We start from the raw sequence: 20307 nt of genomic DNA on the forward strand, positions 1-20307 counted from the left end.
CTCATAAAGTTAAATTATTGCTAAATAAATAAAGATGACATTCTTTTTTGGAGAGACTAAAAAGAAAAATATGCCACATAAATTTTGATACAGAGGGAGTAGCTAAAAGGATATTTGGAAATCAATAACCACTCAATTAATATAGGAGGTAAAAATTTGAAAAAGAAACTGGACGACAACAACGTTGATGCTCTGTTTTGTGTACATATCTTAGGGATTTAACTACACTTATCCTTCAACTTAGGGACCATTTAGACTTTTTTCTCTCCAATTTGTTGCATCTAAATATCCAAAATAACATTTAAATTCTCAGCCCAAACAAGTTAAATCGCAAGAATGAAATCGGTTAATTTCTTGAAGATGATCGAGTCATTTCTACATTTGACTTAATTGAACCTTGTATTTATAGCTTTAGCCTTTGTTCTTTGAAAAAAGAAACTCAAAGGAGTGTACTTACAGACAATCACATAATCTTGACCAAAATGCTGAGATAAACCAAGTGAAAGCGCAACTTCCAAAATTTCTCTTCCAGTACATATCAAGCAACATCTTTCAGTAGAATTGCAAGCGGGTAACATTTTATACAGGAAATTATTAGTAGAATTCATAGCTCAGTGAAGTAAATATGTGAAACCACTATTACTATATATGTCTAGAAATTTTCTTTGTGGAAATTGAAGCGAGTAGATGAATTTAAACTAAATTCTTGACACAGCCTTCTAAGTGGTTTTGTAAGAGTTGGACTTCCGCAGTAAAATACACCTGCAATTGATAGATCATTATATAATAAGTTCTTTCTAAAGATTGGAACATGTTCTTTTTGACAAAGAAAAAAAAACATACATAATTGAGCCTTACCAATTCGAGAAGATGGATGGACTGCTGCCAACCGAGAGAATACCTTTTTCCAATTTGGTCTTGCAAAATGTGTTCTTATCTGTTATAGAGCAAGTGTTTGAAAAGGAAAAGTTTAGTTATATACACTGACTTGACTGTAAAAATCTTTTTACACTATGGTTTAACCTATTATAGCATATTAGTATCGTGTTTATCATGCTAATGCATAATATCATGAAAAACGGATACAAACTTTTGACTGCTACTTAGTATTGGCAATAAAACAATTAATGCTTATAATTGAGTTTTAATTGTAATATTCTTATAAGCCATGACCTGATTGCTTCAACATTGTTTACATAGTCAGTGCACAGAACTATAACGTACTAAAATTGTGAAAACTAGAATGTTTGAAGGGAGAGTCATTGCTAAAGAGGATATATATATATATATACCCGACTATCGGAGACAACATCAAGTCCATTTTTAGCATGTTGTAGTGATTGCACCATTGCAATAAGTGCAGATCTAGCATCTCCTTCTTCATAAACACTAGTCAAATAGTTGTGCATTTCTATCAATTCCTGGAACATGTACAAAACATTTCAAGTATATCAGTTCAATTTATGTCAAGTGAGGGAACTAATAGAATTCTGAGAAATTCTTGTTATTGAAAATTAACTCACATTATGGTCATATTCAGCAATATCATCCATAACACCCTTGAACCAGTCAAATGATCCTTGTTCTCTTGTCACCCAGTAGAAATATGCTCTGTGAGGACCTCTCTTATTACTTGATGATTCACCAAATTGCTGATTCTGCAGTTATTGGATTTCATTAATTTTCATTTTCACATCTCTACTTATTCTTAATTAGAAACAGAGTTCAACTTTCGTACACTGACAGTATAAACGAATTTTTTTATAAGGTCATCTAAAAGATAGCTAAAACGTAACTGTCTATAATAAGTAGGACTAGTAACCTTGAAAATGAAGTAGGTAGAGTGCTACAATAGGTTAAAGTTCACTGTTAGACAATCAGTGTATATAATTTAAATCCTTAGCAAAATATTGTTTCGAAATTAGGAACTTACAGATTCAGATTCATTGTTTAGAAGGTCCTTTAAAATGCTGATAAATGGTGTTGCTCCTATTCCCAAGCCAATCAATAGAAGGATATCATATTTCTTGTAGTTCTGAGCTGGTGCACCATAAGGTCCTTTGATAGTGATCTTAGGAAATCTGCCTCAAAAGATAAGAGCAATATAAGTTCCATTATGGTTCATGGACATGATAATCAGTAACATAGAACATGCTAACGTACTCGGATTGAGAGTGCTGGACATCTGAATATACTTTAGTTTCCATTCTAACAAGACTTCCCTTCCTTGATTGTGCAGCTTGAGGCTCACAGGCCTGCAAATGAGAGCTTATTAAATTCAGAAAAAGCTAAATATAAGTAGAAGAAAGAAAAATTGATCGGCTTTATAAGCTGGAACTTAGTAACTAGGCATATTTTGCTCCACACGGCATCATAAATGAAGGAGCTGAACTTCTATACAGTGCCTGTGTAGAAAGTTCTTACACTGTTAGGTCATTTAAACGGTAATTACAGGTAACTGTCAATAATGAAATTATTCACCTTAAAAATATGTTCTAAAAGTGTTGAAATGTTCTTACACAGTCAGTGGATATTAGTTAAACACTTTCTGAGGTCATGGCTGAAATGCAGATTTTCCTACTATGTAATGGTCGAGTTTCAAACCACTAATGATATGGATGAATCACCAATTTTGACAATTTTCTGTAGTATTAGCTCATTAGACTTCTAGAACTTATTGAAAGTGATTTGGAAATGCAAGTTTAACAAATTTATTACCTTCTCAAATCTGGTTTTAAGCTCTGTAGTCCAGTCTCCCAATGTACGTATATGGACACTTAAATAGTTGTCGTCTGGTGCTGAAGTGATTGAGAATGGATGCCTGTAAAAATTAACAAAGCCCCTTAGCGAAAATAGACCGGACAGATTTCTGTATGTGATCATTGCATAGTTTGAGTTTCTTCAGTTACCATTCAAAAGTTGATATATCTGGACATTTAACAAAAAGGTACATTCCACTCTTATACTTGAATCCTGGAGGTTTACTCATGTATAATGCTAATACATTCCCTGTATATGTGACAGCCTGCAATTTTTTAGCACCAAATCAAAGCTGAATTCAGCATGTTTTGCAATTAACATAAGTTGATGAATTGAAATAAAACTTATTTGAAACTAAAACCTTTATGATATTGACATGGTAGCTGTGCTCATAGACGATGAGAGTTCTTTCCGTAGCATATGTAAGTAATGGAACTGCAAGATACATCCATGTCTGCAGAGAAGAAGTATAATCATCACTAGTTTGATAGGAAATTGTTAATGTTGGAAATAACTATTGGGTCGGGCCCACCCATAAGGGGTGTTAATTAGCCCGCTAGCCCATTAACTTGTCCTCCTCCTGAATACTGCCTATGACGTATAAATACATCAGTATGGTTGTTGGAAACACAATGCTTTTCCACATTAATATGATGGCTAGGGTTTGACAAGGAGTAAATTCCCTGCATCTTCCTAGAGAGGATTTTGACTGGAAACAAGGGAATTCCCCCATCTTGTGAGGATTCCTAATGACCGGTGACACAAGTCATAGTTGCTATAAATCTGCTTCCGCTAAGGAGAAACCTGTAAATCTACTGAACTAGTATTTTCGGTTAAATACTACAATTAACAATTAAAAAGGCCACAAACATGTGAACAGAGTTTTTGTGGACAATATGATTGATGCATTTTCAAGTAACCATATAACACTACTAGAATTTCTACTCTTACTGCAAATTAAAACTAGGAGATGTCAACATACCGTCTTTTTGTACCATTCTGTAGTAAGGTATATGAAGTATCCGTGGAGAATCAAGAGGATGTAGACGAGGACTAACAGATGATGTGCATACCAAAACGCGTTAAATCCTGCTAAATGATGGAACGGCCATGGCAATTTGATGACGTTCCTTCTGAATGAATGTAAAGCCAATGTGAACGAGAAAAGCATGAAAAGTGTCATCAGAATGCCAGTTACGCCAGGGATAGATGCCACCAGATCCAAGTAACTCGGTTGATGGTAGTCGAAGTTGCTTCCAAGAAATGTCATAAATTTACTTTGTGGACATGATGTTAGTTTCACAAAATTGCAACTTGAATGGAAAAGCGTGTGAATAAACGTCGCGATAGCAATTCCCAATGCAATTATCTTGTGGAAATTGATGTTATCATCAAATGGAAAAATTGAACCAACGAAAGTTTCTCTTAGCTTAGTAAGTGTTCTTCTGCATACAGGAAAAAGAATGAGAGCCATGTTGAACTTAAGTGTCTCTCCTGCACCTTTAGCTATACAAACGCAATAACCCATGATCTGAAATGCTGCTTTTCTCTTAAATTGTTGAAACTTCCAAGTGAAGAGTATTACGTTGATGCACAACCACAATGTTAGTACCCATATTCTTTTCCAATTTTCTTGTATTTTCTCTGATGTTTTGTAAAAGAATTTGCTGACTGGAGTTCTGTATTCTTTTGGGATCATGGTTTTTGCTAGTGTTTGTGATCTCTTCAGAGTTTTTTCCCCTTCTTCTGATCCCACCATCCCTCTTAGTAGAGCTTCAAGTTGCCACATCTAGAAAATGAAAAATTAAAGAAGAACGCTATCAATAGGATCATATATTTTAGTCTTATACCACGCAATGAAGCTCTGTCTCTAAAGAGTTTTCATAAATTCAGTTCTAATAAGTTCTTATGGCAGGGCGCGAGGAGATTTATCGTCAATATGATGATTGTAATTGAAAGTTGGAAACTAGAAGCATGACTGGTGTCTTTGAGGTCCAAGATAATCAGAGCGAATAACTTATATGGTCACTCAACTATAGCAAATTATCTATTAAAGAAAACTAGTCTAACTTGAGTGACTTTATTGATACAAAATAAACATAAGTGACCAGTGAATAATTTGCTATATTTGGGTGACCATATAAGTTTTTCACTCAGATAATCAAACCATCACTAACAGTAAAAGGATGGCAACTTTTTTTGTGGTATCCTTACCTCAATATATCCCAAATGATCAGGATCAAGCTCTTCCATGATTAAAGCTGCGTATGTCGCTGCATGTTGCTTGAATTTTGACAATTTGTTTGCCGAGGCGCTCATCACTAGAACCTTTTTCAGAAAAAGAAAATATTAAGAAAGGAAAAATTGAAGGAGAAGAGGACAGTTTACAAGAAAAGTTTTTCTCACCTCCTTTACCTCTTCCTCTGATAGTTTCCCATCACCATTCTTGTCACACCTGAAAAATTACCATAATTAGTCCTTCAGAAAGAGGAAAGGCAGTAATTTTTTATACAAAAACACTTGATTAATTTCTTACATGTCAAAAAAAATATGAAGCCTTGCATCAAGAGATTGAGTTGATATGTCTTCCCAAAATCCTCTCACTTCATCAATTGTTATACCATCTTCTGTGTTGATCTTCCTACGCCTTGCCAACGTATCGAATAACTCTCCAGCAAATTCCTTGCTTTCTCCCATACCTATGATGCAAAATATAGAAATGTTACCTTCTTCTCTACTGAAAACAAGTTTATATAATGCCTGTTTCTACAGGAGTTGACAAAAATACCAATACAGGTCCCAAATTTCTCTCTGAAGAGCCTCCCATTAACTGCATTTTGATTGAATCGTTTCTCCACACTTCGCCAGGCATCTCCCTCCTTCCCTGTTGTTAAAGATATAATTAAGTAAATAAAAGTTAACTTTTCTAACAGTTTTAGCTTGTTGATAAGATTGTCATACTATTCAATATGGTAGCAGAACAGATAGAGGTCCTCAGTGGCGGATGGAGTATATAATCGACTAGTTTAAGTGAACATAGCATTTTCGACATTAGGTAAATTATAGTGTTAAGCTTTTAGACAAGACTATCACATAATTCGATATGGTATCAACACAGACGAAGATCCTGAGTTCAAGTCAAACGGCATTCTATAATCAAAAGAGATTCTTTAGAATTAGGTCCACACATGAGGGGGGGTGTAGAAAATACAATTCAGTAAATAATTGCATACGCTCGAGCAGTTAAATACCTGTAGTTGTTCTGTCAAGAAATCGCAAGCTCTTGAGCCCTCTAGAAGCTCCTGATTGCATCCTCCCCATTCTTGGAACGACGCCATTTCTTCTTCTTGAAATGCTATAATTTTTCTTGAAAGATTTTTGGTTTACATTATCCGGAACATCACTATCTATTTCAGCATTTTCAAGAATCCATTTCACTGAATTGTCTCTAGATAATTCCCCATTGTCAATGGGCACCATACTATGTGATTCTCTTCTCCTTTGAAGAGCTTCAAAATACTCTGTTTTGAAAAAATTTGGATGAAAGAGAGATTTTAGACAGGAAGCACAGAGGGAAAAAGAGAGGAGAATTCGTTAAGTCAATTGTTTGAAATTGCTATGCTTTTCAAAAAACATAGTGTCCCCCAACTAAAGAGCAACCAAAATGAACATTTTATTCATTGGACAAAGTCTTATTTCTGATGATAACTTATTTATTTCTTTCCTTTGAGTTAATTGAATCTTTTTTAAACAGAGCCAAGGAGTAGTTGAATAATTAGTTTAGTCACTGGAAGACTGGATTTTGTGCATAAGATACTGCAATTTGTTCAATATCCCATAATGTGAATACAATATTTTAATTATAGGCATACCTAGCAAGCTAGAGACAGATCATATGATTAAATTGTTAAATATTCTACCAATGTTCAAATGCTTTCTTATGACAGAAATTCTAGGAATCAAAATGGGTGGGGGAACATGCATCTTTTTAGACGTGGTTCGAATTCTTCAATGCAAGAAGTAGTCATTTGGGATCCCGATGATGCAAGTACTTGTGACTTGTGAGCACGTCGTCGTCCACTGCTTTTATTATTATAAATTTTTGTTGTTCTTCTTAATCTTTTTTCTTTTTAAGCTTTTGGGTTCTGAAAGTTTTTGTTTTTTAAAATATCTCAGCTTCAACATGGTTTTAAGTTTTGACAATGCTATAGCCTACAGCAAAGTCGGAAACTTTGGGTGGGACCGGTATTCAAAGTTTAGCCGCCATTTGAAATGTAATAGAAAAATAATCACTTTTTAATCCGAAAATAAAATTTGGACAAGAATATTCATAGTAAAGGAAGGGGAGCTTAAAGCAACACTAAAGTTGTCTCTGTGTGACCTATAGGCAGGGGCGGAGCTAGCCCTTCGGGCGTTGCTTCGGTCGAACCTAATAGCTTTTATCCAAATCATATATTTGTATTAAATTTTTTGTCAAATATATACAAATTATTAAATAGGAACCCAATAACTTTAAAGAATTAGAACCCCGAACCCACAAGCTTCGAGTTCTGGCTCAGCCTCTGCCGATAGGTCTGTTTAGAGCAGTCACTGGTGCTTGGCGTGCGGGCCTTCCCCGAACCTGACCCTGCTAACGCGGGATGCTTTGTGCCCCAGACTCCTTTTTTATATATCCATAGTAAAAACGAGAAAAACTCCTATAAAATTTACTGGAGTTTGAGTATAATTGGTTCTCCCAAAAGGCATTGAGGCGCAGCAGTTAACAAGATATCGAGGTAAGGTACTGTTTCGGTGCGGGCAGCAAGAGCTGTACCAGAGCAAGGAATCAAAACGGTACCAAATCAAGAGAATCAAGGCAAAATCTGAACTCTAGCTATAACCACAAAATAACACGGGTCAAGGTAGATTTATTAGTTCAAACTCGAGCAATTTTTCTCAGATTTTGAACTGCACATTTAACAGGGGTCTGGTCAATTTATCAATGTGAAATTGAGCTTGTAATAATCTTAATTCGAAGCAATCTCGAAGTTCTTATTTTAAATGGTTTTGCTAGAGAATAGGATTTTAATAAATGGAGTGTAACCGAGATATACCGAAGCTTAAGATGAATTTAAAGGCTAGATATTTGCACGTGATCAACTTGCCAAGCTATTAACAAGTTAATCTCAGCTAATATCAGTTCATTCGAAAGCTTAAAGGTATCAGTGTAACATAGCAGATTCAATTAGCTGTATATTGACTTTAATTGGTGAAGTTAAGTGCACTCTAGTGAGTAGTGTCTTATGTGATCACTAAGCCGAATTGTGTATTAATAAACCTCAGGAACTCATTTATCCACCGGAGCCGAATTCTTACTATTTTTTCCTCTCTTGCAAGCCTTCACTCTGCATCCTTTATTTATTACCATTTAAGATTTTCGGTTCTACTCGTGCTCCTGGTTTTCACTGTAACAGATAGATCCATTGGCACGGGACGCCATATCCATATTCCCTGGTGCAAGATTGAACTACTATACCGAAAAAACTTATCCGCCCCCGGTGCAAGATTGAACTACCTTCCATACTTTGATAATTGGCATTAATTAAGTTAAAACCTCTATTCTCGTTGTCCCTATTGGGCACTTATCCAAAAAGGACAAGAGGAGGAAAACACAACTGCGTAGTGAAGTTGACCCCAGAATGTCACACTGGCCCAAATCCTCTTCCAAACAATTCCTCAAATGGAGTTAAGAGTCATTTCAGGGTATAAATACCAGATTAGAAGATTAGAAAAACTCTATATTGATCACATCCAAAGACAGCTCAAAGTCACTCATTTACAATAATCCGTCATTGTCTCAGGAAACTCCCAACTCTGTTTCCTACAAGAGGTTCAAACAAATGAAACTCTTCCCAATCACTACAAATAATTTAAAGAATAGTAATACATGAATTACATGTAGGATAAATAGTTTTCCATTTTCTTCTTTCTTCTTTCATGGATATGGCAACCCCGCATTCAAACTCCTCTACTCAAGGAGCCTAACAGTGGCCTCTTCCACTTTGCTTCCTTGATGACTCGAACCCCAACTATGATTAGAGGTGGAGGGCACTTACCGCGAAGCTATCCCTCACTCGTCATGTAGTTGAATTTCTTATGTACAGATTTTCTTCCATAATCCTATAATGTCTAATTTCTATAGTCCTAATTAATAGTAGTGAGAGGAAGTCTTGAATCTCTCAACGAATAAGCGTCCTCTGCAATATGTTTTACATCTCCGTTTGCTTGCTTCAGTGATTTTCCATCCCAAAATGATTTCAACAACTCCTCGAAAGAAGGTGTTTTGAGCTCTTCAATGGAACCAGCGCTTGGAATACTGAAAGCTCTCTTTCTCGGAGTAGAGCAAGATGGTTCGTCAACCTAATCCAGGTGACAAAGATTTGGATAAGTACATGAATAATGTCGTTCCAAACAGAATAGACACACAATTTCTGTCAAATGACACAATGTCCTTACCATGTACTCTTGTGAAAGACAATGTCCTGCATGATCTGTAATTTCAACAACCTTGTGGTGGTGTCCACTTTTCAGTTCTCTCAGCTCTCCACAACAAGGAACAATCAACGAATCAAGGTTCCCACAAGCATCACGGTCAAGTTGTAGAGAATCTGCAGAATTTAATTTAGTTAATTAGATGATGCCAAGCAGGCAGTGAAAGTCATTAATATATGTGTAAAACTTGATAACGTACGGTCAATGGAACAGAGAAGGTTTTTGCTGGCAACATCAGTGTCTTGAAGAGTAGATGACACGCCAGACGAAATCTGTGCACGCAATGCTTCATTGGCATTCATTCCTTCACTAAAAAAATGTACAAGCTCACAGTAAATAATAAGTGAAATATTGGAAACATGAGACAAAAGACTTGAATAGCAAGTGAATCAACCAACCTAACAATTTTATCCATAAATGCAATGTTTCTTTCCTCTAGACTGATCAAAGAGCATTGGGCATTCGTCCACTGTTCAGCACCCAATTTTGCCTTTTGCAGACTGCATAACAAGTAAGCAGAGATGCAAGCGAAATTTCAGATTAGCCGAAATTAACACACTTCTCTTCTTCACAAATGATATGAAAAATGCTAGGAGAACATACCAATTCTGTAGCACCTCCTCCATCTCTTTCTTCCCATTTTCCACAGAAGCAGTATCCTCAAGATAATGGCATTCAGCATTTTCCATATAATTCGTCCATTCGGCTTTGACTGAAGTAGTTGAATCTTGCATAGTTGACATCTCTTGTTTTAATCTGCTGGTTCGGTTGTAAGCACTTTCTCGAAGGTCATCGATTGCGGTTTGAACCTAGAGCAAACCAAGTAAAAAGTTCAATTAGCAATTAGCTTTTGCAACCTAAAATAGATAAAGTAATAAGTCAATGATTGTCCTCCAGGATTCACTTATAAATGGAGAATAACATTATTCCATCATTGAGTACTAGCGCTAGAAAAAAAATTCCAACATAACCTAGGCAAGGTATGAAGAAGGCCACACATTGTCGTTGTCACCCTGTTCTGTTCGCTTAATGAATCTTTGCTTGCCATATTCGTAGATCAACGAAGTTATCTTAAGTAAAAAGTTCAATTAGCTTTCGCAACCTAAGTAGATATAAGTCAATGATTGTCCTCCAGGATCCACGATGCATTCTTCTTATCACTTATAAATGGAGAATAACATTGTTCCATCATTGAGTACTAACGCTAGAAACAAAATTCCAACATAACCTAGGCAAGGTGTGAAGGCCACACATTGTTGCTGTCACCCTGTTCTGTTCACTTAACTAAAAGAAAATGAATCTTTTCTTGCCATATTCGTAGATCAACGAAGTTATCTTTTTTAGCCTGTGCTTAGGAATAATAAAAATTTTAGCCACAGCTGTATTGATGTCTTTCTTCTATGACTAAGAAAATGACCATACCAATTTTTTCTTCCTAGCATTTGATCCTTCAAGAAGTTCTGCCACTTTCTGCAAGATTTGCCTCTCCTCATTGGCAGCACATTCCTGTAAAAGGGGGGATATATCCATATAAAACGGGACTAAAATGCATATTGACCTTCATTAAGTGAGGGAGATGCACATGGATGACATCAATCACCTCAAACTTCTTTTCAAGTTCAGAAAACTTCTGGTCACTGACAGTCTGTGCATCTTCAACTATATCGCCCAATTGGGAGACATGCGTATCTAAAGTCTTAAAAAAGTTGCCAGTAATTTCCGAGAATGACCTTGATGTTGTGATTGTCCTGCAGTGAGCCTAAAAAGCATCCAAATTTATCACCCAAACTTGGGAAGGAAAAAAGAGGGAGATACACATAGGGGAACTGAGGGGTGAAGGTGGAAGAGCTGACAAATAGGAACTACCGATACCTCTCGTTGGTGTGCTGCAAATGCAATTAGTTTCTCCTCCTGGCCGTGAAGACTCTTTTGAAGATCATTAACCAAGGTATTGGCCTCAAAGGCAATCTCCTCAAAAAGCTACATTTCAAAAACAGAAAATAGAGATAAGCGGAAAGTGAATATACTTCATGGAATTTCTCAGAGAAATTAAAAAGAAGGCACACCTCTCGAAGAGCAGATGAATGTTTAGAAACTTCAGAGTTTAAACGGTCAAAAGTTGACTGAGCATTGCCATCGAGCTCCCCGGCCAAACCATCTAAAGCTTTGATACCAGTACCAAACATGATTTTCATGTTGTCTAGGAGGCCTCGAAGCTTTTCCATAGCCTTAAAAAAAGTACACCAAAACCCGTGGATCAACACGAGTACAAGACTCTGAAATACAAGTTTTGAAAGTGTTTTATAGAAGCGCTTCTGAAATTTCTCAAAAAGGGTCTGCACGGGGTGATAAGCACATCCTTGTCTAGGCAATATTGCAACGGCCAATACTAATTTAATAAGTCAAGGATGCACATCCTTGCAGACATGACATCATGAAATCAATAAAATCAATATATTTTATGTCTTTCCCCAGACACATTGTAGAATGTGTTCTTTAAAAGGTATATGGTCAATTTTAAGTAAAGTATACCTCAATCTTTTTTCTCTGATATGGTAAAGGTTTCATAAAAGAAATAAAGGGGTATTACCTCAATCTTGGTAGACACAAAGGACTGCATGTCTTCCTCCATGTGTTTGAGTTGTAGCTCTTGTTGTGTGGCTGAGGAAGCAACACTCTTATGCAGAACTTCAAGTTGTTGAGTTAATTGGGATTGGAACTTATGGATGAGAACTTTGTTTCCATGTTCTATTTTGTCTTTGCGCTCTGAAATCGACCATTATCAGTAAAGTGGGTGCAATGGAGCCTTTATTTTGGGAAAGAAAATTCATAGGGATTCAGGTCTTAAAAGCTGTTGACCTACCAATCTTCGCAAACAAGTTAGAGACATCTGATGCAGCATGTTCCAGCTCAGCTCGAAGTTCTAAGGCCTGCTCAACCAGTGATTTTTCTGGTAGAATACATACGTTTAAATATCTCATACAATTAATCCAAAAGATAATATGATTCTACAAAAAACCATAGACTCCATATTTGTCTCCACTGATGAACTCGGTAATTCCTTTAAGACAGATATGATCCCCCAGCCACAAAATGGTTTACAAGAAAAATAATAAACCTTGCATTAACCCACCCCCACCCCACCCCTTTAAAATATTCCTCCCAAAGCTGGTCTGTAGGAAAAACATGCAATTGCAGATGACTAATCAAAAGAGTCTGCCTTGACCATGCTCAGAGGATGTTGTTTACCAGACTTTAGAAGATTCGTTATAAGAAATTCCTTTTCTCTAATTGTTGCAATTGCCAGCCTATGTTTCTCTTCGAGATCAGCCAAAGTATGCTGAGTTTCCTTAAGCTTTTTCTGAAAGACACAAAATTATTGCTAATATCCATGAGAAAGAGTTGGACAACAAAAGATCGCTTCTGAAATTAGGTGGGGGCAGATCTCCAACCTCTGTCTTGTCAAGTTTGTCACTCAATTCAGTGGACAACAACTGCTGAGAATTGTACAGTTCCTGAAGCTCCATGAGTTGCTGTTTGCAGTAGGCAAAAATGTAATGAGTTATGAGTTCTCAATGATCAATACGAGCTAGCTGAGTAATTAATCAGTAGTATACCTTGTCTTTTGATTCTGAATTGAGTTCCATCCGCTCTATCTTTTCAGACATTGCCTGAGAGAGGAGAAAAACATATTGACCATACATAAGAAAAGATTACAGGATAATTGAACCAATCAGTGGAACAGTGAGCAGGGCCTAACCTTTTTCTCTGCTTCCTCTTGGAGATATCGATCTCTTGGTATGTAGATACCATTCTTCTCTCTTGCAGCATAAACCTCTGTTATAAAATGGAAATTTATGTAATCAAAACATAAATAATTTAAAGCAACTACCACCCAAGATAGAGATTCATGTACAAAAAGAATAAAGCAGTATAAAACCTTGCTTCAGCCTTTCAATCTCAGAATATAAGTCCTTCATCAAGGCAGATTTCATCATCTTCTGGTTAATCTATAACAGCAAAAGAAAAGTTAAGGACAGTTGAACTAAAAATCTTTTGAGACTGCTTGATTGACCAGAAAACTGACCTCTGGCTTATTTTTTATGTTTTTGGCACGATGAGCATAATCTAAAGTGCTCAGTGTCTCTTCCATAGAATGAATGGAGGGTGATATTGTCGCAATTATGCATGTCTTTGTTTTCCCTCCCAATGAATCCCTCAACAACCTTGTTATTTTGCTCTCCCTGACATACCACCAACAAATGTTTCTCAGGGTATGTAAAAAGCTTCATACATATTATATTGTGTTAATAGATATAGATCTTTTAAGCACCTGTATGGGATATGACCAGAGTGCTCAACTAAAGCATTTATAACACGACCAAGTGTAAGCAAACTTTTGTTGATTTCCCCAGCTTCCCTCGCTCTGCCCTGCAAAATAAAATCTATCATCTAGAGCAGCTTGATATTATATGAACAGGAAAAACAAAATCAAATTGGGAAAAAGAACTTGTGAAGTCTCTTCCAGGATAAGTTGCCATAAAAAGGTAAAATTAAGACATTGCAAAGCAACTATTGCACACTCATTCATTTGTTTCTCTTTATTTTATTTTTTTCCTTTTCTTACTAACAAAATTGCTAAATGCAAAGGCAAAAGAATTACAGAATTTTAATGTCTCACCTCTCTTGCACCAGAACGTGAAATGTTTTCAGAACCTGCAAGGTCTACAAGATTCAGTTTGCCACATTTGATCATCTCTTCGCCTTCTGGAGTATATTCCTTGATGTGAATTGTAATAGAGAATATAGAATGAGAACGACTGCTCTGTTTGTTAAGAAGAGTTTCTGCTGTACGTCTTTTGGCGGAACCTTTCTCCAATATATTATAAATTTCATTTGCAGAGCTTACTAATTCCTCTTCCAGGCCTCTAACAAAAACTCCACCCTTACCATCCTCCATCAGAGCTAATGGTTTCTTGGATTTATCATCTATAAACTTTGTAGTTTCCTCTGGAGCTAAAAGATCGGATATTTCCTCGTTATACAGCTCCAAAAATGTTACTTTTACGCTATATTCAGCACTTTGAGCTTCCAATATGTCAAAGATTTGCTTAATAGCTCGTGGGATAACACCTGCATCACTTGGAAATTCCCCATTCTAAACGGGGTGAACTGTAATTTATTATTATGAAGAAGAAAAGTAGCATAAAAAAATTCATCTCTAACAGCCACAAACCTTCTTTCTTCCCCCTCCCTCCATTGTATAAGTTTTCCCTGTTCCTGTCTGCCCATAAGCGAAAACGGTGCAGTTGTAGCCCTCTAGAACTTCAAATACAATCGGGCAGATTGCAATATCATACAAGTCCTTCTGTTTGGACGTAGGACCAAAGACCTGGACAGCATTATCCAACACAATGTTAGTGTCATCTCAGAAACACCAGATGCCTGATTCACAACCTTTTGTTATTTTTTCAGCAGTGCCAAAAAAAAATTAATCTAGTAGCATTCAGACTCAGTCAATCAAGCAAGCAAATACGCCTCAATCCCAAACTAGTTGGTGTTAGTTATATGAAACCCTCGTATCCATTCTCCTCCAAAACAGGTAATGTGTCCGAGTTATTACATCAAACCCTCCACCTTCAACCCTAAGGTTGTGGTTCGAGTCATTAAGGGAGCAAAAAAGGTGGGAGATGCTAGGCGGTTTAAGAAAAAAAGTACTCTATTGTTCTTTCATTTTTCTTTTAGCCCATGTTCCTTCTACCTCTCTAACCCACAAAGGTAGGGGGTAAGGTTTGCGTACATCCTACCCTTTCTAGACCCCAGTGGGATTACACTGGGTATGTTGTTGTTGTTGCCCATGTTCCTTCTTCCTATATCTATTTAAGTGCAAAAAAGGTGGGAGCTCCCAGGGAGGGGGATAAGGATAAATAATACTGTAGTAGTAAAAGAAATAGAGACCTTATCAAAGACAAATGTTTTGTCAATCTGCTTATTAGCTATGTTCTGCATAGCAGAAATTTCTCTTCTTCCGTCATTGCAGGAAATCACAGCTGGTGTATTCAATCTCATCTCATCCTCACTCAACGGCCTGCATATTCCCATCAATTCAATTCATTAACTTAAACCAACACTAAAGCTTCCAAAAATGTACTACTACTAACCTGCAACGCACAATAACCTGCACATTGACGCCTTTATCTTTGTTGTCATGCTTTCCACTCATATTTCCTTCCGCTAATCGCAGATCTCTAACCGCCTTTTCGCTAGACCGCGGTGTCTGCGATGGTGACCGCGAAACATAGCCTCTTCTCTGTTGCGATGACTCCATTTCAACAATAAGAATGCGCTGTAACAGTTTTAAGGATAGGTAAAATATCAACATTTTCACGTCAAATTGAAAACGATTGATCGATGCTAGAGAAATAACAAAATCATGAAAAAATAAATCCGTTGATTGATTCAACTGCATTTATACAAAAACAAATGATTAATTACTTACCGACGATCAAATCGCCGTTACAATGTGAAGAACAACAACGGCGATATTTTAGAGAGAAGATTTTGTTGAGAGAGAGAGAATTTTGTTAGTTTGATTTGAAAAGAAAGACACTTATGATTTTATTTTCTATTAATTGAGAGAGGAGCTGTGTGTGTATATGCGCGTGAGGTGAGATAAATAAAGTTGAAGAGAGAGCTCAGATTTTGTGGCTGTTACAGGGCTTTTCAAATTGATTTTTGACCGTTGTAACATAAAAACAAAAATAAGAAAAAAATTAAACTTAATAGAAGGATCATCTCTAGATATGAGATAGGGCATTCTTTTGCTAATTATTACATGAAATGCCACACAGTTTGAATATACAACAACCTCAATCACATGATAAGTAAGGTGATTCATTTATGGAGTTTCCAAAACTGTGAATCTTCTAAATCTCTTGATTAATAGGCATATCAGTAGAGAAAATAATTAAAGAGTTCATTAAGAATCCTAGAGTTATTATTGATTATACATAAAGAAGAAGTTTAATTAAATACTTACTGAGAAATTAATGCAAAGAAATAAGGCAACATAACATTTGGAAAATTCTTAAACGAGAGGCGAATAAGATGAAAAATGATTAAATGGTGATAATACACAAATTAAAATCGATAAAGAAGGTGAAAATGTAAATATGGTGTTTATTAATTTGTGTGTTAATAATGTGAAAATAGTTACTACTACTATTTACCTTTAAGTTTTTAATTCGATTACTACTTCATCTTTAATTACTTGTTAGCGCAAAAAATTATCAACACTCGATTTTATATTAAATCATACTAATTTAATATTGGCATAATTATGTAATTAGATGATTTTTTCATATTTATCTAAGCTTTACAATGGTAATATCCATTGAACCCATCAATATAGATAATTCATCGATGTGTCTTTTCCTTTCCCAAAAAGCATTAGGGAAGTCTGAACAAACTTCTCGTTCGATGAATTCTTGTAAACTTTTTACCTTAACTTCTACCTCCGGGGTTTTAGAGAAGATTCAATCCTTTTAATTGTAGCTACTTGATAAAATATTATAAGTATGCAGCTTGTGTAGGTTGGTCCAAACACTATTATTATGAGACGATATTAAAAAAAAAATGTATTTCTTATGGCATGTATAACGCCATATGATTTTTCTATTAAGGCTAATATATGAATAAATTATGCGATTCTATTAAATTCTAAAATATTTCAAAGTAAGAAAATGATGTTTAAACTAAAGAAGGTTGCCATCTCAAATTTTATTTATTAGAGCTCTGAGTTTACCTTATCAGAATATTCCAATAAAGTAAAAATGAGATTTTCTTAAATATTTCTTTATGCCCTTAAAAGACATTAGATGTAGTGGCTCCAAAAGTTGGACCACTTGAATGACTCCACAATTGAGCTGCATAGCTGCTTATCAAAAGTGAAATAGCCGTTAATATTTCCTATCTGAATTCAAAAGTTTATTAGTGTTCAATAATTGAAATTATATACTCCACAGGTTATCCTAATTCAATAGTTTTGGCCGAGATTGCATATACCATTTAAAAACCCACTAATAAGTATAAATAAATAAATTCTGAACCAGTAAACTAGATGGTGTGTGGTGGATTAAATCCAAATCAAACTCATAAATTCAAAATCCACCTCTATTATGTATCAAAATCATTATAAGAGCTATCACAAGGAACACGAGATTGATAAATTAGTAGAAAAAATATAAGATAAACAGGAAAAGCAAGGCAAAAGTGGGGTTAGTATGTGGTGCCAAATTAGAGGTACCCCAGGTGACAAGAATGATGTGAGTCCTCACATGCATTTAAATTGGTATTAAATTGATAAATACTACTACTTGGTCTGTTAAATTATGAGTACAACTTTGAAAAAGGGTCGATAAGAATATGACACTTTGAAAATTGAGCATTAATTCTTCTCATAGTTGCTCCTTAGCTGGTTGCTGTGAAGCTGGTAGATACTGTTACTTAGGGCATACTCAACGGTACGCTTTACTTCTCCTATTTTCCTTTCCATAAGAAAGCTCTGCACTCGCTGACACCAGATTTTGATAAAGATCTGAACTCATCCCTGTATGTGACAATTCAACACCAACAATATTTGTCGTGAGATAGATATGATCCATCCACCTTTAATTATAGGTCTCCGGCTCGAGCCCTGATTATAGAAAATTATGTTATGGAGCATTTCACCCTTAAATGTGTCTCACGCAGCACAAATTCAAATTAGGCGGGATCCAAATATGAATATCCGACTCGTGACAAAAGCAACGGAAAAAAAAAAAAAAAAAAAAAAAAAAAAAACCCAACACTTTCGGCAGATCTTGTTGGAAATCTTACGGAAAATTCTTCATTACGAACACGTGTAGGGACTTTTCTAAGCTTGAAGAAAATACCTGATCACGAACAATTGTAGAGAATTCTTCGTAGCTTGAGGCATGCCAATGGCACTGTCCTTAAGGATATTTCACCCGGTATGTGTATCCCCTGATTCAACAAGCTCTTCTAAAAGCATGTTTGCCCAGAAATTAATCTAACAAAGATTTCTCAAAGTAGAAAACCCAGCACAAAAATATAAGAGCAAGTAAATATATTTGTATATGTTTTCTCCTCATATTCTTATCTCGCCAAAGAAATAGACTATGTATATATAGTAGAATTAGTGTAATCAACCGAATAGAGTTTCAGCCTCTTGCAACGGTTAAGAAATATTTGTTGTTGTGGTAATAAAAGAAATTAATAGGTTAATAAATAGCAAAATGGTTAATGACCATAAAGATGTCAAAGAATAAAGATAATTGTCGTTTATGGTATTAAAGGCTATAATGAGAGATGATGGTCACTTAATGTTATTCAATTCACATAATCAAAACATTGAAATAGTTAATGAGAAATAGAAATGCCAATCAATATGATAACGTTAGAATTGGTTTATCACCAATTCTTTTTGAGATAATACTAATATAACCTTTGTATTAAATTCAATTGACCATTGGTCTTTTAATTATTTTGAGATACTAAGAAAATTAATATTTTTTAACAGATCTCAACCTCTCATTTAATTTCTCTCTAATTCTTTTAGTCAGAAGCGGATCTAACTAAGGTGAACATATCTAGTTAATTTACATTTACATTTTATTTGAAGTTGTCACAAGCATTTACATGGTTCAAGATGAAGGTTGAATGTCTTCTAATTAATTTGGTACTTACATTACCCTTCCTAGGTACGTACATATATTTATATTAAATAAATTGCAACTAACTTTCTACTTTTGCTCTTTGCACCAGAAAGCACATGCTAGTTTGTTATCAAGTCACAGCCATATTCAAACTCCATATCCGCAATATCATGTGGAGTTCTACTTTTAAATCCACGTGGATAGGTGAAGGAATAGAGAATGTATTGTTGACGCTTCAACATCCTCTCGCCCCAAGCATGTGTTAATGCTTCGGATTTTTCATAATTTGTTTGGGCAACTCACAGGGAATCATATCCATATTCATTTTTACTTATGTTTTCAGTAACACCACTTTGTAGTCCAACACAAACCAACATCTGACCTCAACATTTAAATAAATTGTAAGCCACACTGTTCTCTCTTACCTTTGCTTAATCCTAGGTTAATTATAGTCATGGAAGAATCATGGTCATAATCACATTAGTGCCAGTTCAATTAAGCTCCGTTGAAGAGTGTCAGTCGCGTTACTTAGTTCATGTTACTAAAGTCAAACTAAATGAATTTGCAAATTAAGTGTATGCAAGCATGGTTTACATCACCATAAAATTAATGGAACGAGTGCGTAAATCCATAAATTTTACTGAATTAATCTCAATTCATGAGTATACGCATGCATTATGAGTATTTATCACAAATCGACTAGTTTTACGTTGGAGCCCTTAAAGTGGGGATTGATCCCTACACTTCTAGATAAATAACTCAACCTTTAACCAAGTGCACCATTTAACCTTTTTGTTGTATGGATTCCAGAATATAATATTATACCAATTTTAGAAAATATATACATAACATACCTAATTTTACGGAGAGATCATGTGTTCACGTGCCCCAAAATTACTACACAAATTTGCCCCTGGCTGACATGAATCAAAAGGAGCAAACATTTGACTCAAATATAACATCGTCTTAAAGAGTAATTTCTCAAGATATATTCACACAACTTTTGAAAATAGGGAGCGACGACATAAAATGAAATATTTGCGTAAATCAGCCAGGCTTGTTGGCGCTTACCTTGACTTCTGAAATAGAAAAGGATCCAAGCCCAAAAAATTCCCCAGAAGGTCCATCTGGCCCAAAACCCGCTTTTCCATCCGAGGCGTCAAAATTTTCCCTCTCATTTCGGGAAAAGTTCTTCAAAACCTCGAGAAAGTAAACACAGCATAATAAAATTAAGAAAAAACAATTGCCAGGTCATCAATCCTATATATCCTCCAGACTTCATCTGGATCGTCAATTTCTT

General features: G+C 35.6%; 2 protein-coding genes across 2 annotated transcripts; both read right to left on the reverse strand.

The window, feature by feature from the left end:
• Positions 1-500: 500 nt before the first annotated feature.
• LOC132052814 (putative respiratory burst oxidase homolog protein H) lies at positions 501-8641 on the reverse strand. Its single transcript, XM_059444502.1, has 16 exons — positions 8513-8641; positions 6012-6281; positions 5549-5644; positions 5297-5459; positions 5167-5215; positions 4975-5088; positions 3743-4549; positions 3122-3214; positions 2910-3025; positions 2719-2821; positions 2164-2255; positions 1934-2081; positions 1524-1658; positions 1293-1421; positions 859-937; positions 501-762 (listed from the first exon to the last, which is right to left on the reverse strand). Exons 2-16 carry the CDS (start codon positions 6238-6240, stop codon positions 653-655), a joined length of 2463 nt encoding a protein of 820 aa, XP_059300485.1. The 5' UTR covers positions 6241-6281; positions 8513-8641; the 3' UTR covers positions 501-652.
• Positions 8556-15642, reverse strand: LOC132052813 (kinesin-like protein KIN-5D). The gene is made up of 22 exons (XM_059444501.1): positions 15453-15642; positions 15250-15379; positions 14528-14683; positions 13973-14449; positions 13625-13722; positions 13379-13535; positions 13232-13301; positions 13052-13128; positions 12909-12962; positions 12744-12824; positions 12541-12652; positions 12155-12241; positions 11882-12057; positions 11358-11519; positions 11164-11271; positions 10892-11050; positions 10714-10797; positions 9895-10100; positions 9690-9791; positions 9491-9600; positions 9256-9407; positions 8556-9159 (listed from the first exon to the last, which is right to left on the reverse strand). Exons 1-22 carry the CDS (start codon positions 15617-15619, stop codon positions 8944-8946), a joined length of 3141 nt encoding a protein of 1046 aa, XP_059300484.1. The 5' UTR covers positions 15620-15642; the 3' UTR covers positions 8556-8943.
• Positions 15643-20307: the final 4665 nt, after the last annotated feature.

Source organism: Lycium ferocissimum, chromosome 4 (genome assembly GCF_029784015.1).
Source record: "Lycium ferocissimum isolate CSIRO_LF1 chromosome 4, AGI_CSIRO_Lferr_CH_V1, whole genome shotgun sequence".
In the NCBI taxonomy this organism is placed as follows: Eukaryota; Viridiplantae; Streptophyta; class Magnoliopsida; order Solanales; family Solanaceae; genus Lycium; species Lycium ferocissimum.